The sequence below is a fragment of the Loxodonta africana genome, chromosome 25, assembly GCF_030014295.1.
Source record: "Loxodonta africana isolate mLoxAfr1 chromosome 25, mLoxAfr1.hap2, whole genome shotgun sequence".
Taxonomy (NCBI): Eukaryota; Metazoa; Chordata; class Mammalia; order Proboscidea; family Elephantidae; genus Loxodonta; species Loxodonta africana.
Window position 1 is genome coordinate 56,320,426 of NC_087366.1, and position 19,922 is coordinate 56,340,347.

General features: G+C 45.1%; 1 protein-coding gene across 2 annotated transcripts in view; it reads left to right on the forward strand.

Moving 5' to 3' along the window:
- SLC30A10 (solute carrier family 30 member 10) overlaps window positions 1–17,326 on the forward strand; it is a 45,733-nt gene extending 28,407 nt beyond the window's left edge. Inside the window, exons 1-4 of one of the 2 annotated variants that reach the window (XM_023538714.2) lie at window positions 1,792–2,419; window positions 3,048–3,125; window positions 12,454–12,693; window positions 16,334–17,326. In XM_023538714.2, coding sequence (XP_023394482.2) covers window positions 1,792–2,419; window positions 3,048–3,125; window positions 12,454–12,693; window positions 16,334–16,833 — 1,446 coding nt within the window. In that variant the 3' untranslated portion in view covers window positions 16,834–17,326. Of the gene's footprint in view, window positions 1–1,791; window positions 2,420–3,047; window positions 3,126–12,453; window positions 12,694–16,333 lie in introns of those variants that run through there. The other variant, XM_064276963.1, reaches the window with a different exon arrangement.
- The last annotated feature ends 2,596 nt before the right edge of the window (window positions 17,327–19,922 follow it).

Consider the following 19,922-nt stretch of genomic DNA (forward strand, 5'->3'; position numbering starts at 1 on the left):
CGTCATCAGTTAGTGCTTCAAGTCCTCTTCACTTTCAGCAACCAAGGTTGTGTCATCTGCATGATGCAGGTTGTTATTGAGTCTTCCTCCAATCCTGACACCCCATTCTTCTGCATATAGTCCAAAAACCAAACCCATTGCCATCCAGTCAGAATCGTAGTGACTATAGAACAGAGTAGAACTGCCCCATAGAGCTTCCAAGGAGAGCCTGGTGGATTCGAACTACCGACCTTTTGGTTAGCAGCTGTAGCACTTTAACCACTATGCCACCAGGGTTTCCAGCTTTCCCAGCTTCTCAGATTATTTGCTCAGCATACAGACTGAATAGGTATGGTGAAGGGATACAACCCTGACACACACCTTTCCTGACTTTAAACCGTGCAGTATCCCCTTGTTCTGTTCAAACAACTGCCTCTTGGTCTATGTACAGGTTCCTCATGAGCACAATTAAGTGTTCTGAAATTCCTTGCGGTGTTATCCATTACTTGTTATGATCCACACAGTCGAATGCCTTTTCGTACTCAATAAAACACAGGTAAGCATCTTTCGGGTATTCTCTGCTTTCAGCCAAGATCCATCTGACATCAGTAATGACATGCCTCTTAGTAAATAACCTTTACTTGGAACAAAACTGTTGTGGTCAGGAAAGGCTTTCATAAACCTTAACATAGGCCAGTCTATTGAACTAGTGTCAGGCTCTGCTGTCAGGGACACTCGGGGTGGGTATCGTATTTTCTCCAATGCAGAAGGAGACCAGGCCACAGAGGAGGCCTGCCTTGGCTTCTTTGGTGGTCAAGGGACTTGTGTCTACCAAAGAGAAGCAGCATTTCTGAGTGGCCGCTGGAGTGCCAGGTTTGTAAAAGTGGGATCTGTGCTCTCACCTTGGGAAGGAGGAGGCTTTGAGGCTGAAGATCCTGAGGGGAGACACGGGGACCAGATGCTGTGCCATGACGCGGCAACAGTGACCAGAATGTGGCCTTTATGGAGTCCGTGAGCAAGACCAGGGGATAAAGTATGGCAAGTGGCTGAACCCAAAGTTAACCAAATGGACAGCAGGAAGCACCCCTAAGGGCAGAGTTGGCCAACTGAGTGCCTACCCAGGTAGGTAGACAGGCAGCCCCTGCGCCCTGGTCTGAAACGTAGCAGGACCCTCTCGGTTACATCTTCTGACCCCTTTCCAGGCTAATGTGGAATCTGTAACAGAAGCAGTGCCTGGGCAGGTACGTGCCAGTGGCCTCATTCACCAAGGGGAACACACCCCACAGCGGTAAAGTCCTTATCGCTTACAATCAGCAGTCAGGACACTGGTGATCAGGAGGAACTGGAGAAGCGAGGCCACTGGGTGAAACCCACTTCTGTTTAGGGGTGTCTGTGAAGACTAAAATTCAAACACGTCTCCTCCTCTTAGCAGCTACCCTTTCTGCTCAGTTCTGTCCTGGAAGGAGAGGCACTTGCCCTTGGCCACCTGCCAAGTTAGGACCGGGACGCGAGGGAGGGGAAGAGGCCACCGGAGGAGGCGACATAAGGTCTCTTTAGATACCGCCTCGGCGGCGGCCACTCCTTTAGACTCTGGACGTGCGGAGACTGGGCTCCGCTGTATAAATAGTCCAAGGACAGGGCCGCCAGCGAAGCTGGGGAGGCGGGTACCAGGCCTCCAAGGCGTCAGGGCGTCAGGGCGCCCGCGCCGCGACCCCCTACTTGTTGCGGCCGCCGCGCTGCGCTCCTGGCGCGGGGTCCGCATTGAGAGCCGCCGGCAGGAGCGCGCGGGCCGCGCCGGGGCCGCCGATCGACATGGGCCGCTACTCCGGCAAGACCTGCCGGCTGATTTTCATGCTCGTGCTCACCGTCGCCTTCTTCGTGGCAGAGCTGGTCTCGGGCTACCTGGGCAACTCCATCGCGCTGCTCTCCGACTCCTTCAACATGCTCTCGGACCTGATCTCGCTGTGCGTGGGGCTGAGCTCCGGCTACATCGCCCGGCGGTCCAGCCGGAGCGCCCAGGCCACCTACGGCTACGCCCGCGCCGAGGTGGTGGGCGCGCTGAGCAACGCCGTCTTCCTCACCGCGCTCTGCTTCACCATCTTCGTGGAGGCCATTCTGCGCCTGGCCCGGCCGGAGCGCATCGATGACCCGGAGCTGGTGCTCATCGTGGGCGCCCTGGGGCTGGCGGTCAACCTGGTGGGGCTGCTCATCTTCCAGGACTGCGCCGCCTGGTTCGCCAGCTGTGGCCGGGGCCGCCGCCGCCGCCGCCAGCAGCAGTCACGGGCCGAGGGCGGCGCTTTCGGGGGGCCCCAGGGCGCGCAAAGCCGACCGCAGGCCGCCACCCCGACAGCCCCCCACGCAGACTCGGCCGTGACCCTCCGGGTGGCCCCGGCGGAAAGGAAGGAGGAGAAGGGGGCGACCGTGTTCTCAAACGTAGCAGGTGCCTCTCGGTTGCATCTTCTGACCCACTTTGCGCGTCCCTCCTCCGCCCACCCGGCCCCTTCCTCCCAGCTCCCCGCCCCTCTTTTCTCTCTGTCAGCTGTTTTTAAATCCCTTTGCAGACTGCTTCCCTCCGCTTCTGCAAAGTTTAATATTCCCCAAGATTTCTTTATTTCTCCTGGACCGCCCCCCCCCCCACGCCGCTCTGCCCCTTCCCCCATCCTCCCCGTTCGCTGTATAGAGCACTGATTTTCTTGGCAATCAGTTCTTTCTATTGAGCAACAGGTCGCACCCCCCAGTCACCCTCCCTCCCCCTTTAATTGCTGTTTAAACTTAGCTTTTCTCCCTCCCTCTTCGCTCATCGCTCTACCCCCTTGGAAGTTAAGGGGCTTGGGGTGGGGAACTCCCACTTGCCCTTTTTTGAGTTGGAAGGACTTATGAATGAAGTCCAAAGGGGGACCACAAGGCTTATTTCTGGGCTAGAATGTACTGCCCTGGGCTGTGTGTGGAGGGGTATGGTCTCTGATTAGCTAGTAGGGACATAAAATAACAAAACTTGTTTTTGAGTCCATTGGTTCTTTTTGTTTGTAGAACTTATACACAACACAAGGTTTCTTCTTTGAATGCAGGTGATACTCTGAACACCCAGAATGAACCTGAAGAAACAGTGAAAACAAAGAAAAAGTCCGAAGCTCTGAATATCAGAGGTAGGATGACTTTGGGTCAGTTTGAAGTTCTTTTCCCAGGTGGGTGTGGGCTGTGCTGTGCTGTTCTTTTTTTTGTTTGACTTTTCCTGAGGCAGTGGTGTGTTTGAAAGGTCATTACAAGCATAGACTATGACCCCAGTCTCTCCTCTAATCACTTCATCGATTCTGAGCAAAAACGTCATCGCTAATGATTTATCCTGGCTCCACTTAGTGCTGTGCTGACGCTGCCTGCCCCAGAGTTTAATGTATCAATGGCACCTTAGTACTTTACTTGTTTTTGCCCAGGTCTGGATATCCCTAACATAAAATGCAGGCTATTTTTATTGAACATGATTTTTTTTTATTTAAAATTTTTTATTGTGGTTAAGTATATATAACAAAAGTTTGCGATTTTAACCATTTTTAAGCGTGTAATTCAGTGACGGTAATCACAGTCACCATGTCGTGCAGCCATGACCACTGTCCATCGCCAAAGGTTTCAGTGCCCTCTAAGCAATAACTTCATTGAATGAGATTCTGATCAAGGGAGGAAGAGGTTTGCTGGATCACTGTCTAAGGTTAGGTTCTGCCCTAAACGGCATTGCCGAATGACCCTCAATTCCTCAGTCATTTCTGCCAGAAATCGCTTCTCTAAGGGGTCTGCTGGCCCACTTGATCTCCACTTCCAGGCCCCTGACGGACTGTGGGGCACGTGGAGGGGGTGTCACTAACAGCCTCCCTCACCTACACTCACCGGGTAAAGGTCAGCCAGGGGAGCTCAGAGGTGCCTTTCTCACCAGACAACAGACATTGCTCCTTTCCAACTTCTTGGGCACCAACTATGCTTCAGAATGATCCAGAATGACTTTGGGAATTTCAGCAAAGATTAAGCAACTTTTCACTGTCAGATGGTTTGGGGAAGTCTGTCGTGGTGCTTAGACAGAAATAAGGATATAGAGAAATAACTGATAATGTAGGGGACACTTCCAGTTTGAGAGTCACACATCTGTGTTACAAGGGAGTCCCGGCATGGACTTACGGGGAAAATTGGATAACAACAACAGCTGCGCCACATGAACTTCTAAAAAGTTCTAAATGAGTTATTTAAAATAAGTTCAAACGCAATAGGGCAATTTGCTCTCTAAAGAACTTGGTGGAGTCCCTGGGTGGCACAAATGGTTGACACACTCACAGCTAACTGAGATATTGGTAGTTTGAGTCCACTCAGAGGCTCCTGGAAGAAAGGCCTGGCAATCTACTTCCGAAAAATCAGCCATTGAAGACCCTGTGGGGCACCGTTCTGCTGCGACACAGGAGCAGTCAGGAGTCAGAGTCGACTCAACAGGAACCGCTTTTCTGTTCTGTTTTAAAGAGCTTGGTAGTGAATGTTTTTGGAAAGAGAGAATCTGTAGTGAAAAATCATCATCCTCTATCTTTCTTTTTTAGCCTTGGTTTAAAAAATAAATATTGTAGATTCTTAAGGTGGACTTCATCATCACAGCACTTTAACATTTCAAAGGACTTTCTGTTATCTCTCTTACTTCATTGATATTTTATGCTACTGAATGGACAAAGAAACAGGTAGTTGGAAAGAAGCAAAGAAGAATGAAGAGCAGGTCCCAGTAGATATTGTGACCTCGATTGGGAAGCATAATGTAAGGGGAACTTGTAAGATCTTGCTAATTTTAGTCCAAAGTTGTTGGCGCTCTTGGGTGGAAAAATGTCAGCGGAAAAATGCCCTGCTGTCCCTGGTCCAGAAACCCTGGTGGCGTAGTGGTTAAGTTCTACGGCTGCTAACCAAAGGGTCGGCAGTTCAAATCCGCCAGGCGCTCCTTGGAAACTCTGTGGGGCAGTTCTACTCTGTTCTATAGGGTCTCTATGAGTTGGAATTGACTCGATGGCACTGGGTCGGTTTGGGTCCCTGGTCCAGCCCTGGGGTCCGGTACTGACAAAAGTGCTCCTCTAGCTTCCAATAGAGACCAATAGTGCAGCGCCTGAAAGATTGGGATTTGACCTCGAGCTGTCTGGTTTTGGATCCAGGTTCTGAGACTTAAGAGCTATATGACTTTGGGCAAGTTGTTGAACTTTTCTAAGCCTCCAATTCTCTCATCTTTAAAATGAGAATGGCAGTACCCACCTCCTGGAGTTGTTACGAGTTAAAGCGAGTTAAGTGGCACACGGGAGGAATACTAGCTGACTTTTTTATTGTGTACTTTGAGCCTGTTGCCATTCATGAATCAGTCTTTTCATGTTCACAACAACCGTACCAGATGGGCGTATCATCACTAGGAGTTCCTGGGTGGCACAGTGGTTTAAGCACTGGATAACTAACCACCCAGAGGTGCTTCTGACATAAGGCCTGGTAGTCTGCACTGGCAAGGTCACAGCCTTGAAAACACTATGGGGTGCAGTTCTGCTCTGCACACATGGGGCTGCCATGAGTGGGCATCGGCTCGAGGGCACCTGACAACAACAACCATCCTTTGTCATTGTTAAGTACGGAGAGGAAGAGCTGGGGCTCAAACCCACACAGTTCAGTGAGGGTTAGCTCAGAGCCTTCCTGCCGTTTCTCATGAATACCCACGCTGTGGCTAGCAGGAACGTCACAGCCTTTCTGGTCCTAAGCATGAGGCTGCGTCACCGTAGGTCCTGTACCCCTACCTCACAGGACCACAGGAAACACCTCACAGGACCACAGAATGAAAAACCTTAGGGAAAATGGACACCAACTCCTTCACTCTACAGATGAGGAAAGAGCCCAGAGAGTCACGCGACTTCCCGCGTGTTACCTCAGCCAGCTGCAGAGGCAGGGCTGAGATTCTGGGCTCCTGCTTCACATTTCTGGCTTTTTCCATTACGGCACACTGTCTCTAGACCCCAAGCACAGACGGCTTGCTTCTCCAGCATGCACTGTCTGCTGAATGGTTGCATTTCTGCCACTGAAGCAACTGTGTTAGAAAGCAGGACTGCCCCCCCGGATCAGCAGGGGAAACATCTGTGAACCAGCAGCACCTCTAAACTTCATGACTGTTCTCTTCTTGAAATGGGAATTAAAAAAAAAAAAAAAAAGAGTTCTAAGAAACACACAGTGAAAAGCTGAATCCTTTTAAAATGCCTGTCAGTGAGCTTTGCAGGGGTCGGTTTTAATAGCATTAAACACAATGCGTTAGAAAACGTTGCCACAGAGTGTCGGATGCTGAGGTCTCTTACTTTAGTGTAAAGGTACAGAAAGTAAGAGTAATCCTGGTATCACTGGAAATGAATTCCCATTCATGAGATTTTCTAACGTTCTTAATTTTATTTTCCAATAAGAAAGCGCTCTCTCATCCTTTGAAAATGTTGCTCTTGTGTGCTGTGGAGTCCATTCCCACCCGTAGCAAACCTATAGGACAGAGTAGAGCTGCCTCACAGGGTTTCCTAATCTGTAATCTTTACAGGAGCGGATCGCCAGGTCTCTCCCCCCACAGCTGCTGGTGAGTTTGAACTGTGGACCGTTTGGTTAGCAGCTGAACACTTTAACCACTGTGCCACCAGGGCTCATTGTTCTTTCATAGACCCATTGCTGTTGAGTCGATTCCAACCCAGCAACCCTATAGGGCAGAGTAGAACTGCCTCTTAGGGTTTCCAAGGAGCACCTGATGGATTTGAACGGCCGACCTTTTGGTTAGCAGCCATAGCTCTCAACCACTACACCACCAGGGTTTCCTTTCATAACCTCTTGTAAATGCTCAGGGCTAATGCACGTTGTTCTCAGTTATTCAACAAATTCAACAGCATTGGTGGTTTTTCCAAGTGCTGGGACAATTATCAAATTTCAACTATGTTAAATCACCAGTGCATGTTATATGACTGGAGCCCTGGTGGCACAGTGGTTAAGTGATATGGCTGCTAACCCAAAGGTTGGCAGTTCAAATCCAGCAGCCACTCCTTGGATATGACTATTTGAAGTTTTTTGTTCTTCCAGCACCCGTGACCATAGACTTGAATCCGGCTCCTGGCAGCCCCATGTGTGTCAGAGTAGAACTGTGCTCCACAGGGTTTTCAATGGCTGCTTTTTGAAAGTAGATCACCAGGCCTTTCTTCCAAGGCACCTCTGGGTGAACTCATACCGCCAACCTTTCAGTTAGCAGCTGAATGCATTAATTATTTGCACCACCCAGGGACCCCAGTCATGACTCTCGTCATATTTATACCCCTACAGAAGTACCTAGCTTACTGTCTGCATTCTTGGTTTGCTAGGTTGTTAAGGTTGCATGAGGTGCCAGAAAAATTATCCATGGAGCTTGCACATCCCAGGGACTCCTTAGACCAGCAAGTTAGGGCCAGGTGCTAAGGTTTTTCTCTTCTTTGGAAAGCTACCTTGTGAACATTGTAATTGCTTATGATTAAGTTGTCTAAAGAGCGACAACCTTTGTTATCTGGAAACTGCTGCCAGATTTATCTTTCTGAATCACAGATATGATCACATCAGTGCCTGCTCAGAAAGTTTTACTGCATCCAGAATAAGGTCTAACACTGCTGACATTCAAGGGCTTGTATGTTCCAGTTGCAACATTCTTTTCTAGACATTTCTGCCCTTCTCTTCACCCCTTCACTGCCTTATCTTCCCCCCACCCACTCCCTCACAGCCTAACCTCCTTCCCCTGCCTCTGTACTGCTTCCTGTCCCCCCACCACTTCTCTCTCCCCATCCCTTTACTTCACTGCCTACTTCCACCCTTACCATATTGCTGCCTCCCCTCTCTGCCGCTCCCCCTCCCCCTCCCCCTGCTTTAATGCACAAGCAAGCGCACAGGCTCTAAAGTCAGACTAATCTGGTTTGAGTCCTGCCTCTGCCTTTTGTCAACAAGATGGCCTTGGGCCAGGAGCTTAACCTCTTTGAGTTTCAGTTTCCCTATCTCTATAATGGAGTACCAGCATCATTGTGCTGTTGTGAGGATTACATGGGTAGTGGGGACAGACAGAAGACCTGCTCAACAAAGGGTAGCCATCCTTATCATAGGCTCCCTGGTCAGACCTCCCTCGCTGTCTCCAGTTCTGTGCACATCTCTGTGGGTTTTCGGACTTTGTTTCACATGCTTTTCAGACCTAGCCTCTGAGGGAAGTGAGGCAGATATTATTATTTATCTCATTTTACAGATGAGAAACTTATTGCTAGTGAGAATAGACTCGACGTCACACAACAATGCCACCATGGCTTATAAAGACAGTATCCGGTTTTGGGATTGCAAATGTAGTCCACCCGAGTCCCATTGCCTGACAAACACGTCCTCTGTCCATAGCCTCCCTCCAGGTCTTGCTGCCTGGAATGCCTTCTCCTGGCTCTGCTTGTTCAAGTCTGTCTCCTCTTCAGAGTCCAGCCCAAACTGCCCACCTCTGGAGAAGCCTTCTTTGAGACTTCCCATCCCAGGGTTTGAAACTCCAACCTTTCAATGAGCTGAGCACTTAACTGTTGTACCACCAGAGCTCCTTCCATAAAGATTTTATTGTGTGTTAGGTGCTACCAAGTTGATTCCAACTCATAGAGACCCCATGTGACAGAGTAGGACTGCCTTATGGGGTTTTCTTGGATGTAATCTTTACTGGAGCGGGTCATCAGGTCTTTCTCTCCCAGAGCAGCTGAGTGGATTTGAACAGCCAACTTCTTGGTAAGTAGTCAAGCGCTTGCTTATCCATTGCACTACCAGGGTTTCTTCCAAGAAGATTTCAGACAAGAAAAACCCCATGAGTTCGCCATGAGTTGAAATGGTCTTGATGGCAGTGGGTGGTTGTGTGTGGCGATGTTGTATGCCTCCAGTATAAACAGGTATACCAGTATGCCTTTAGTACGAACAAAGTAAATGCATGGTGTGACACTCATCTTCATGTTACTTAGAGTCTAATGGCAGAAATAAGGCTAACGTGCACAAGAACAATCATATAATAAATGACGGACTGTTGCAGGCAATGAAAATGACGTCAAATGGTATAGGGAATATTTTGTTTTCATAATAGTATGGTAGTATTTTACTGTCCTGAACAAAGTTAAAGCTGAGATTCTTAGTTTAATCCCAGTGGAACAAGTGGCATGGGCCAACTCATGAGAAAGTTTTGTGGGGTGGGGATGGGCACAAAAGAAGGAAATGAAATTGTTTTATTTATTTATAGGGAGCTCTGGTGATACAGTGGTTAAGTGCTTAGCTGCTAGCCAAAAGGTCTGCAGTTCGAACCTACCAGCCGCTCCATGAGAGAAAGATGTGGTAGTCTGCTTCATTGTTGTTTGTTTGTTGTTAGGTACCGTCAAGTCAATTCTGACTCATAGAGACCCTATGTATGACAGAACGAAACACTGCCTGGTCCTGCGCCATCCTCACAATCGTTGCTATGTTTGAGCCCATTGTTGGAGCCACTGTGTCAGTCCGTCTCATTGAGGGTCTTCCTCTTTTTCGCTGACTCTGTACTTAACCAAGCATGATGCCCTTATCCAGGGACTGGTCCCTCCTGATAACATGTCCAAAGTATGTGAGACGAAGTCTTGTCATCCTCACTTCTAAGGAGCATTCTGGCTGTACTTCTTCCAAGATAGATTTGCTCATTCTGCTGGCAGTCTATGGCACATTCAGTACTCCTCACCAACATCATAATTCAAAGGCATCAATTCTTCTTCGGTCTTTCTTATTCACTGTCCGGCTTTCAAATGCATATGAGGCAATTGAAAATACAATAGTGTCTTAGCCATCTAGTGCTGCTGTAACAGAAATACCACAAATGGATGGCTTTAACAAAGAGAAATTTATTCTCTCACAGTCTAGTAGGCTACAAGTCTAAATTCACGGCATCAGCTCCAGGGGAAGGCTTTCTCTGTCTATTGGCTCTGGAGGAAGGTTCTTCTCATCAATCTTCCCCTGGACTAGGAGCATCTCTGCGGAGGAACCTCAGATCCAAAGGACGTGCTTTGCTCCTGATGCTTCTTTCTTGGTGGTATGAGGTCCCACCTCTCTGCTCACTTCGTTTTCCGTTTTATCTCTTGAGAGATAAAAGGTGGTGCAGGCCACACCCTAGGGAAACTGCCTTTACATTGGATCAGGGATGTGACCTGGGTAAGGAAGTTACAATCTCACCCTAATCCTCTTTACGAAACCCTGGTAGTATAGTGGTTAACTACTACGATTACTAACCAAAGGTCAGCAGTTTGAATCCACCAGGTTCTCCTTGGAAACTCTATGGGACAGTTCTGTTCTGTCCTATAGGGTCGTTATGAGTCAGAATCAACTCGATGGCAATGGGTTAATCCTCTTTAACATAAAATTACAATCACAGAATGGAGGACAATCACACAGTACTGGGAACCATGGCCTAACCAAGTTGACACGTATTTTGGGGGGACACAATTCAATCCATGACACATGGCCTTGGTCAGGTGCACCTTAGTCCTTAAAGTGACGTCTTTGCTTTTTAACACTTTAAAGAGGTCTTTTGTAGCATATTTGTCCAATGCAATATGTCCTTTGATTTTTTGACTGCTGCTTCCATGGGCATTGATTGTGGATCCAAGTAAAATGAAATCCTTGACAAGTTCCATATTTTCTCCATTTATCATAATGTTCCTTATTGGTCCAGTTGTAAGGATTTTTATTTTCTTCATGTTGCAGTGTAATCCATACTGAAGGCTGTAGCCTTTGATCTTCATCAGTAAGTGCTTCAAGCCTTGGAAACGCTATGGGACAGTTCTAATCTGTCCTATGGGACCACTATTAGTCTCTAATCGACTGGATGATTTATTGAATGAGTATCCTATTACTACAAGTAAACACTCAGCCAAAAGAAAATGTGGAGATCCTTTTACTCCAGCATTATTTGGGGGAAAAGTTGTCACAAATTACATTAAGCATGTTTACAGACTGCCGTTTTACTCATGACATGCTCAGAAAGCTGGAAGTGTTGCTGGGGGGAGGAATTAGCCCAATTAAAGCATCTTCAAAGTGAGACCATTCCATTTTAGCCAGAAGTGAGTTGTTAGTAATTTGGATTATTATTAATTCTACCGAGTGAATCTGTGGGATATTTGGTGAGACAAAGCTGACTTTTCTCAATGTATGTTTTCTTCCAGAGCAGTGCTTTGCAAAATTTTTTGATGCGTTTGAATCACCTGGCATCTTGTTATAATGCAGATTCCAGTTCAATAGGTCTGAAGCGGGACCTGAAACTCTGTGTTCTTCACAGGCTGCCAGGCGATGCTGACGCTTTTGGCCTTAAACCATGCTTTAAACAGCAAGATCCTGACGTTACTCCCTGTAAAAAATACTTTGTGTTTACACTTTTAATTCTCCTAATAAGATTTTCACCTAACTTACTAAATAGTATTTTAGTCTATGACAAACATTGGAACGTCCACTTCTTCTTCGTTGAGGACTACATGTTTTCTTTGAAAACCCCATGGAGCGCAGTTCTACTCTGAAACACATGGGTCACTCTGAGTTGAAACTGACTTGACGACAACTGGTTTTCTGGGCATGCTTCCTATGTCGTCATGTATGCCCTTAGAAACTTTCTCTAAATAAAGTCTTGCACAATTTTTATTACCATCTAAAGAATTTTAATTTTATTTATTGTAACAAATGACACATTATTCAGTGAAAACATTGCTGTTCTCGAGAACTTGGCTGAAAACCGAAAGCTTGAAGGTTCAAGTCCACCCAGAGGCGTCTTGGAAGAAAGGCCTAGAGATCTATTCCAAAAAATCAGCCTTTGAAAACCCTGTGGGGCACAGTTCTTCTCTGACACACGTGGGGTCACCATGAGTTGGAATCGACTCAGCAATGTTTTTTTGTTTGTTTGTTTTATTGTTTTTTGAAGTGAAATATAGGCAAATACATATGTGGAAGGGGGAAATGGATCCAGGTAGTGGGAAGACAAAGAGTAAAAGGAACCACCCTCTTGATACATTTTAGTTCCCTTTCCTCTTAAGAACGTTTAAAGCAAGTGGTAGCACAGACATTTGCCTGAAAGAAAAAGAAAGTATTTTCATGGCCCCTGTTCTCCAGGTGGGTTCCCTCTGATGGATGGTGGGTGATGGCAGTGTGGCACTGTGAGGGTGGCAGTCACTCTTCCCTCAGGTGTCGGCTAGCTCAGGGTCTTCCTAGACTCTCCCTCTTCCCAGGTTCTCTGTGTCTTGGGAGGGTGGCCTCTTGTTTTGTCTTCCGAAAAACAATTGCCATTATTTTTTTCATTCTGACCCACTCTGCTGCTGTTCTAAACAAACAGGAAATAAATAGCAACAGGCAGAAACATACATGGAAGACGAGTCAGTGAGCACCATGTGGCTTCCATCTTGGGTTTGCGCTTTAGCCGTCTTTCTTCCTTCCCGGCAGGTGTACTTTTGCATGTGATGGGAGATGCCCTGGGCTCCGTGGTTGTGGTGATCACGGCCATCATATTCTATGTGCGTCCCCTGAAAACCGAAGACCCCTGTAACTGGCAGTGCTACATTGACCCCAGCCTAACCGTGATCATGGTCATCATCATTTTGTCATCTGCCTTTCCACTCATCAAGGAGACTGCATCCATCCTGTTACAGATGGTCCCCAAAGGAGTTAACGTGGAAGAGCTGAGTAAGTCATGGTGGATTTTGATCTGAAACTGCTCCTGATGTCATTTGACTCCGGCAAAAGGGCCAGCAGTATTTTGGAGCAATGTTTGATTTATGGACTCTGAAATACTTCAGATCACCAGGAAATACCACCTCTTCATATGTTTTGTAGCCTAGTAAGATGACTCACAGCTGCAAGAACCGAAGGTCCTTCCCAACCCATGACTCTCTGATTCGATTGTAAATGTTTTGCAAAATGTAGAGTCCTGGATTGGAAAGGACCTATTCCTGGGTTACAGCCCCTCTGTCAAAGGGTTATTGTAATGCATGTAAGACCAATTCAGCCGAGAGCTTATTTTTTTCTTCTCCTTATTCTGAAAACATAAATCATATATGGATATGTTTTCTAGTTCATTGATTTTCATGGGCATGAAGGCCAGCTCGTTTCTCCTAACACTGTAGAAAGAACAATTTTTAAATTCAGAGCATTCGATCCCTCATTTTAGTAATGAAATCTGTTTCTTTGCTTTGCTCAAGCAGGCCAAAGTCTCACTTTAGGTATGAGCATCTGAGAGTGAATATTTTAGAGATTTTGTAGGATTTCTAAATGGGAACTATTCAGATTTTGGTAAGAAACTGAACACACAACTTTATTTCTGGCTTTTCTGAATAGAAATTATTTTTATAGGAAAAAAAAAGCTGTTTTATGCATATCCGATATTGTTATGAAATCACCAGTGAGCCAGAAAATGTGGAATAGAATCCGGACTCACTAGGAGACTGAAAGTTTTAAGACCTTACTTCACGACAAATACCAGAAATTATATTTAAATGGACCATAATGCGTTGTGTGGCCTGGTTAGACTCTCCCTCATGAAGGCCTGTTTACAATGGGGCTGTTTTAGGAAGGTTACAGTCTGGCCTCCCTGTGTTCACTTAATGGCGCGAGTAGCTGTGGTACCAGCCTGCCCCACCATTGCCCATAGCTCTTGCTTCTCCTGGGACCTTTTCACCTGGGTGTTCTAGTACCCTTTGGCCTCTTCTCTGGCTGTGTTGGTTAGTTTACTGTCTCTGATGGTCAATTAGGTGTGGCCAGCTCTCTGCATTGTTTATTATACAGTTTATTAACCTCTATTTCCTGAACACCTACTGTTTGCCCAGTGAGTGCTGTAGGCAGAGGTGGAGGTGGGGAGGGGGGTGTTACAGAAGGCAGGGGGGATGGTGACGAGGGAGAGAGGCACAGAGGAGGTGGAGTGGGGAGGGAGAGGGACACAGGAGGGGGGTGGGGAGGGAGAGGGGGCAGAGAGGAGGGGGTGGAGAGGGAGAGGGGGCACAGAGGAGCAAGGGGAGGTGGGGAGGGAGAGGGGGCACAGAGGAGCAGGGGGAGGTAGTCAGGGAGAGGGGCACAGAGGAGGGGAGGTGGGGAGGGAGAGAAAGGGGCACAGAGGAGCAGGGGGAGGTGGGCAGGGAGAGGGGGCACAGAGGAGCAAATAGAGGTACCACATTGCCTTTATCCTCCCAGGAACTGTTTCCTAGTTGAGGAAACAAGATAGATATAGACAAAACAATTTGTGATATATATATATATTATATATATGTATATAAACCAAAACCAAACCCACCGCTGTTGAGTTGATTCCGACTCATAGCGGCCCTATAGGACTGAGTAGAACTACCTGCATAGAGTTTCCAAGGAGCGCCTGGTGGATTTGAACTGCCAGCCTCTTGGTTAGCAGCAGTAGCACTTAACTACTACGCCACCAGGGTTTCGATATATATATATATATATGTATGTATAGGCTTAGATTGCCTTTTTTCAATTTTTTAAAAATATTCATCTTAGCTGTTATACATTAGAAAACCTTTTTTTTAAGAATGTGTTATGCAGTGGAGAATGGGAAAGGGAAATAAGTGCTAAAATGTCAAATTATAGATTGCCTTTTAATAAAGTAACAATTTAAAAACATTATTTAAAAAATTTTATAGTAATACCAATAGCAACACTTTAGGGACACTTATACAAGCTAGGTACTGTTCTAAGTGTCTTACATATAGTAAGTCATTTTAATTCTTAAAATAATCTTATGAGGTACTATTATTATCATTCCTAATTTACAGACAGATAAGGAAACTAAGGCACTGCTAGGTAAATTACCCAAGGCCATGAAGGTAGTAAATGGCTAAACTGGTATTCAGACCCTGGCTGGTTACGGGGTCTTTGCTCATAACCGCTACTAAGTACCATCTCTTTAAATTGTTGTTGTTTGGTGCCGTCAGGTCGGTTCCAACTCATAAAGACCCTGTGTACAACAGAACGAAACACTGCCCGGTCCCGTGCCATTCTCACAATTGTTGTTATGCTTAAGCCCATTGTTGCAGCCACTGTGTCAATCCACTTCCTTGAGGGTTTTCCTCTTTTCCGCTGACCCTGTACTTTACCAAGCCTGATGTCCTTCCCCAGGGACTGATCCCTCCTGATAACATGTCCAAAGTGTGGGAGACAAAGTCTCACCATCCTTGCTTCCAAGGAGCGTTCTGGTTGCACTTCCTCCAAGACAAATTTTTTTGTTCTTTTGGCAGCCCATGGTGTATTCAATACCGTTTGATGTTTTGTAAGAAAAAAAAAAGACCACCTCATACATACAGTTTAGCTGTTTGTTTTTTCACTTTTAAATATCTCAGGCACATTTCCCCATATCTTTAAATATTCTCCTGCAACTCACTCTTTAACAGCCATTATTATATTCCATTATTTAGCTTTTTCCTTATGGTTTCCATTTTTTCATTAATACAGATTGCATTGCCCCAACTATCCTTGTACATAAATACTTGGAACATCAATGGTTATTTTATTTAGAGTAAATTTCTAGTGTTAGAATCGCTGACCACATTTTAAAGGTTTTTGATCCGTATTGCCAAATTATCCCCTCAAAAAAAGATATTCTGTTTTATACTTTTACCGGCAGTCTACTGTGTGTTCATTCTACTGTATACTCAACAACTCTGGACATTAGTATTAAAGTTTTTTGTTAAACCTACATTCTCGAATTGTCTTTTATGTGCTAAACAGATGTGGTATAAGAATTCAGAGAGGGGAAAGAAGATTAAGAGAAAATGTGCCTATAAAAGGACAGCTATTTTTCTACCTGTAACTTTTAGTAAGGAAACCCTGGTGGTGAATGGTTAAGAGCTATGGCTGCTAACCAAAAGGTCGGCAGTTCGAATTCACCAGGCACTCCTTGGAAACTCTATGGAGCAGTTCTACTCTGTCCTGTAGGGCTGCTATGAGTTAAAATCGACTCAACGGCAATGGGTTTGGTTTGGTTTTGGAACTTTTAGTAAAAAGGAACCCTAGTGGTGCAACAGTTAAGCACTCAGCTGCTACCAAAAGATTGACGGTTAGAATGCACCAGCTGCTCTGTGGGAGAAAAGACCTGGCAATCTGCTCTCATAAAGATTACAGCCTAAGAAACCCTATGGGGCAATTCTACCCTGTCCTGTAGGGTCTCTTTGAGTTGGAATCCACTTGATGGCACACAACAACAACTTTTAGTAATTACATGTCATTTTGGTGAGAAAGTTTAAGGGGCCCAGATCTTTCCCATAGTTCCATGTTCAATTATAGAACTTACCTTTGCTTTGCTTGCTTTTCTCTGTTCTAGTGAGTAAGCTGTCTAGTGTGCATGGAGTTAGCAGTGTACATGAGTTGCACATCTGGGAACTTATAAGTGGAAAGATCATTGCCACCCTGCACATCAAGTATCAAAAGGGCAAGGGATACGAGGACGCCAATGTCAAAATTCGAGAAATCTTCCACAATGCAGGAATCCACAGCGTGACCATCCAGTTTGAAAATGTGGACTTGGAGGAGACCCTGCAGCAAAAGGACTTGCTCCTGCCCTGCAGCTCACCCTGCATCTCCAAGAGCTGTGCCAGGCAGCTGTGCTGTCCTCCCGAGGCACTGCCCCTGGGCCACGTCAATGGCTGCGTGGAGCACAATGGCTATCCGACCCTAGATGTGTATGGAAGTGACGGCCTCAGTAAAAGAAACATGGCGGAAGTGGCTATTGATGTGCCTTCGGAGGGCTATCTAAGTGTCTATGGACAAGCTCATAAACCTACTCAAGAGGAAGAACATTATGTAAACTGCACACACTTTTAATCTGGTACTCCCATGACCAGACTGGGTAGACCAGGCACTTTGACCATCAGCTTGGCTTGTGGGGAGAGCTTGGTGGGTCATAGGCACCGGCCAAACTTGCAGTGTGCACTCTCTGTGTTCAGTGGGGGACTGCCTATGTGTTCAGTAAGGGGCTGAATTTTAGTGGAACATATCTGTTAATTTTTATGTGACTGGTGACCCCTTTATGTTACTCTGGGCATCTCACGCTGCACTTCAGCAGCTTTAGTTTGAACTTTTATTTTCGAAAGCAAACTTCACTAGTGTACATACCAGGGATATCAACGTCTGGGACTCAGTGACAGTGAGCACAGCCTTCAAAGTAGTTTTGTTTCATTCTTTAGTTGTTTAGAACTTCTACCTGGCTCAGGTGAGCACATAGCCTCAGTGCATCGAAAAAAGTGTCAGAACCATCATAGCTATCTTTTTCCATTCCCCTAGGAGATCATAAAGCAGGAAAGTTAGATATTCCTGTCTGTGCTGAGCTGTTTTTTTTTTTTTTTTTCACTCTTGTTTTTGAATAAATGTAAAAAGAATATCTATTAATGTAGAAAATGCCGTCAGAACATTGGTGGAACAAGAGTTGAGTGGGGGAGGGTGCAAATGCTTTTTGACCATCTCTTCATCTTGAGAGGTGGAGAGAAAGCTCATGTTTACTTTCTACTGCGAGCTGAACTATAACTATAGGGTGTTTCAGAGGTTTAAACATATAAAATCCTTTTTTTCTTTTCATTTGGAAGTATGGGACTTTTTCCACTTCCTTAAGTCTGAGTCATGTACTTACATACTGTCTTTCAGTCAGTCCAGGTGGGACGGTTTTCATTTATTGCTTTAATGACAAATGACTTATTAGTCTAAATTTCCTTCGCGTCTTCCTCAATATGGTCACATTGATCTAACCACGTAGCATTTACCAAAGAAAATGAGTATTTCGGAAATAGAAGAATGTATGGCATTGAGTATTCACTGCTGCCGAATAAATAAGCTAGATTGTCTTTTCTTTAATTAGATCTATTTTAAAGTATTTATTGTAGCTGCCAACTAGTAACTTGTTGGACAGGCGCATGTCAACGGGAGATGTGAGAATTTATTTAATTGCTTCTTTTAATGTGTTTTGAAGAGCTTAGAATTTTCTTTTATGTCTCTGACTCATATTATCGAATTTAAATAAATTTATTAGAATCTGATTCAGACCCCAAACCAATATATATTAGTACTGGAGAAGCACCTACCATGTGTTTATCAATTGTTTAGACAGTAATGTTTTAATGTAATCAAAAAAAAAAATCAAAATAGGTATGAGGAAATGAGAAGGGCCTCAGTAGAGCCCCAGTATCTTCTTTGATGGGCTGCAGGGTGAACTGAAAATGACCCCCTCTTAGGCCGTAGGCTTTAAGTCCTGTTTAGACTCTGCACAGAGCTCATCAGAAATTCACCTGCAGTTTGTAGCACAGACGCATCTTTTAAAATGTGTTTTAGCGTTCAATTCTAAGGCTGAAATAAGTAAGCAGCTGTGATTAGTAGCATAGGAAACTTTTTATTCCTTCAAAGTGGACCACGAATTAGGTAAATAGAAAAATGTCTGCATATGTTATTATCCCTAGTAGTTTATTGAGCCAGGTTATATGCCCTTTATAGTTAAAAAAAAAAAGGGTAAATTATTAAATTGTGGTTGATATTCACACAGACCAGGGCGTTTTCTGTGACTTCAACATGTGTGGGCTAAATTCTCCTACGCAATTGTTGTTTGAGATGCCTTGTCCGGAGCCAAAGAAGAAATCAGTCTCTCATTTTTAGATTTAAAGACCTAATTTGATGTCACATCACTCTGCCTTTATTAAAAGGGAACAAAAAATGGTCATTTCATAGTTTTTGTGCAGTGGAATGCATGTTAGTTTGCATCCAAATAGCATTCTTTAGTTAATCTCTAAAGCATTTTTCTGGAAAGAAAAAAAAAAAGGGAAGAACTTAATTCCAATAAAATTTTTTTTTTTTTTAACCTCAGAAGAGCACCTCACATTTATGCTTATGAATGCGTGGAGCTGTGGAGGAGAGCTAATGTGGGATAACACCTCTGACGGACAGTTTGGATGAGAAAATTTCAAAATGCTCAAACAGGCTAATTAAGTGCAGTGTTTTTGTATTGGGTTAGGTGGGTTGCATTTGCCGCCCTAGCACGTGACCCTTGCTGAGTCTGTGTGGTGTTTTTATTTGGGTTTTACTATCCCTTTTTATCCCTTTAGCTGTCCTGACTTTTAATTCTCTCAAGGCAAGAGCTTTTGTTTTTTCCTTTGAATCAGCCCTGCTTGGGGGCAGTAGCAATTGATGGGCAGCAGATTTAAAACAGTGCTTTCATGTTTCTCTACAATTAGAAAAACGTTACCACTCAGTTTGGTGTTCCTGTGTTGTTTTAGGGCCCATCAAGTTGGTTCTGACTTATACGACCTTACGCACAATAGAACGAAACACTGCCAGGTCCTGCACCATCTTCACACTCCTTGTTATGCTTGAGCCCATTGTGGCAGCCACAGCGTTAATCTATCTCTTTGAGGGTCTTCCTCTACTTTACCAAGCATGATGTCCTTCTCCAGGGACTGATCCCTCCTGACAACATGTCCAAAGTATGTGAGACACAGTCTGGCCATCCTAGCTTCTAAGGAGCATTCTGGCTGTACTCCTTCCAAGACAGATTTGTTTGTTCTTCTGGCAGTCCATGGTATATTCAATATTCTTTGCCAGCACCATGATTCAAAGGGCATCGATTCTTCAATGCAATCTGTATGTTTAGGTTAATTCCAGAGAATTTCCTTTTTTTTTTCCCAAGAACTATAAATAATTTTTTAAAAGCACCTGGGATGCTCCGTGTGTCAGCAGTGTGGGTTTTCCTGCATGCTGAGCTGCAGGACACAGGAGAAAGCACTCCCCACAGCCCTTGGAAATCGCCACCTGCCCTTCCTGCTCTTTCTATAGAAAGCCCTGTAGCTCCAGCTACAGGAAGTAGTGTGTCTGCTTCTTATTTTCCATCTTTAAACCTTGTTTTTGAAAATAGAAGTTCATTTTCCTCATTATTT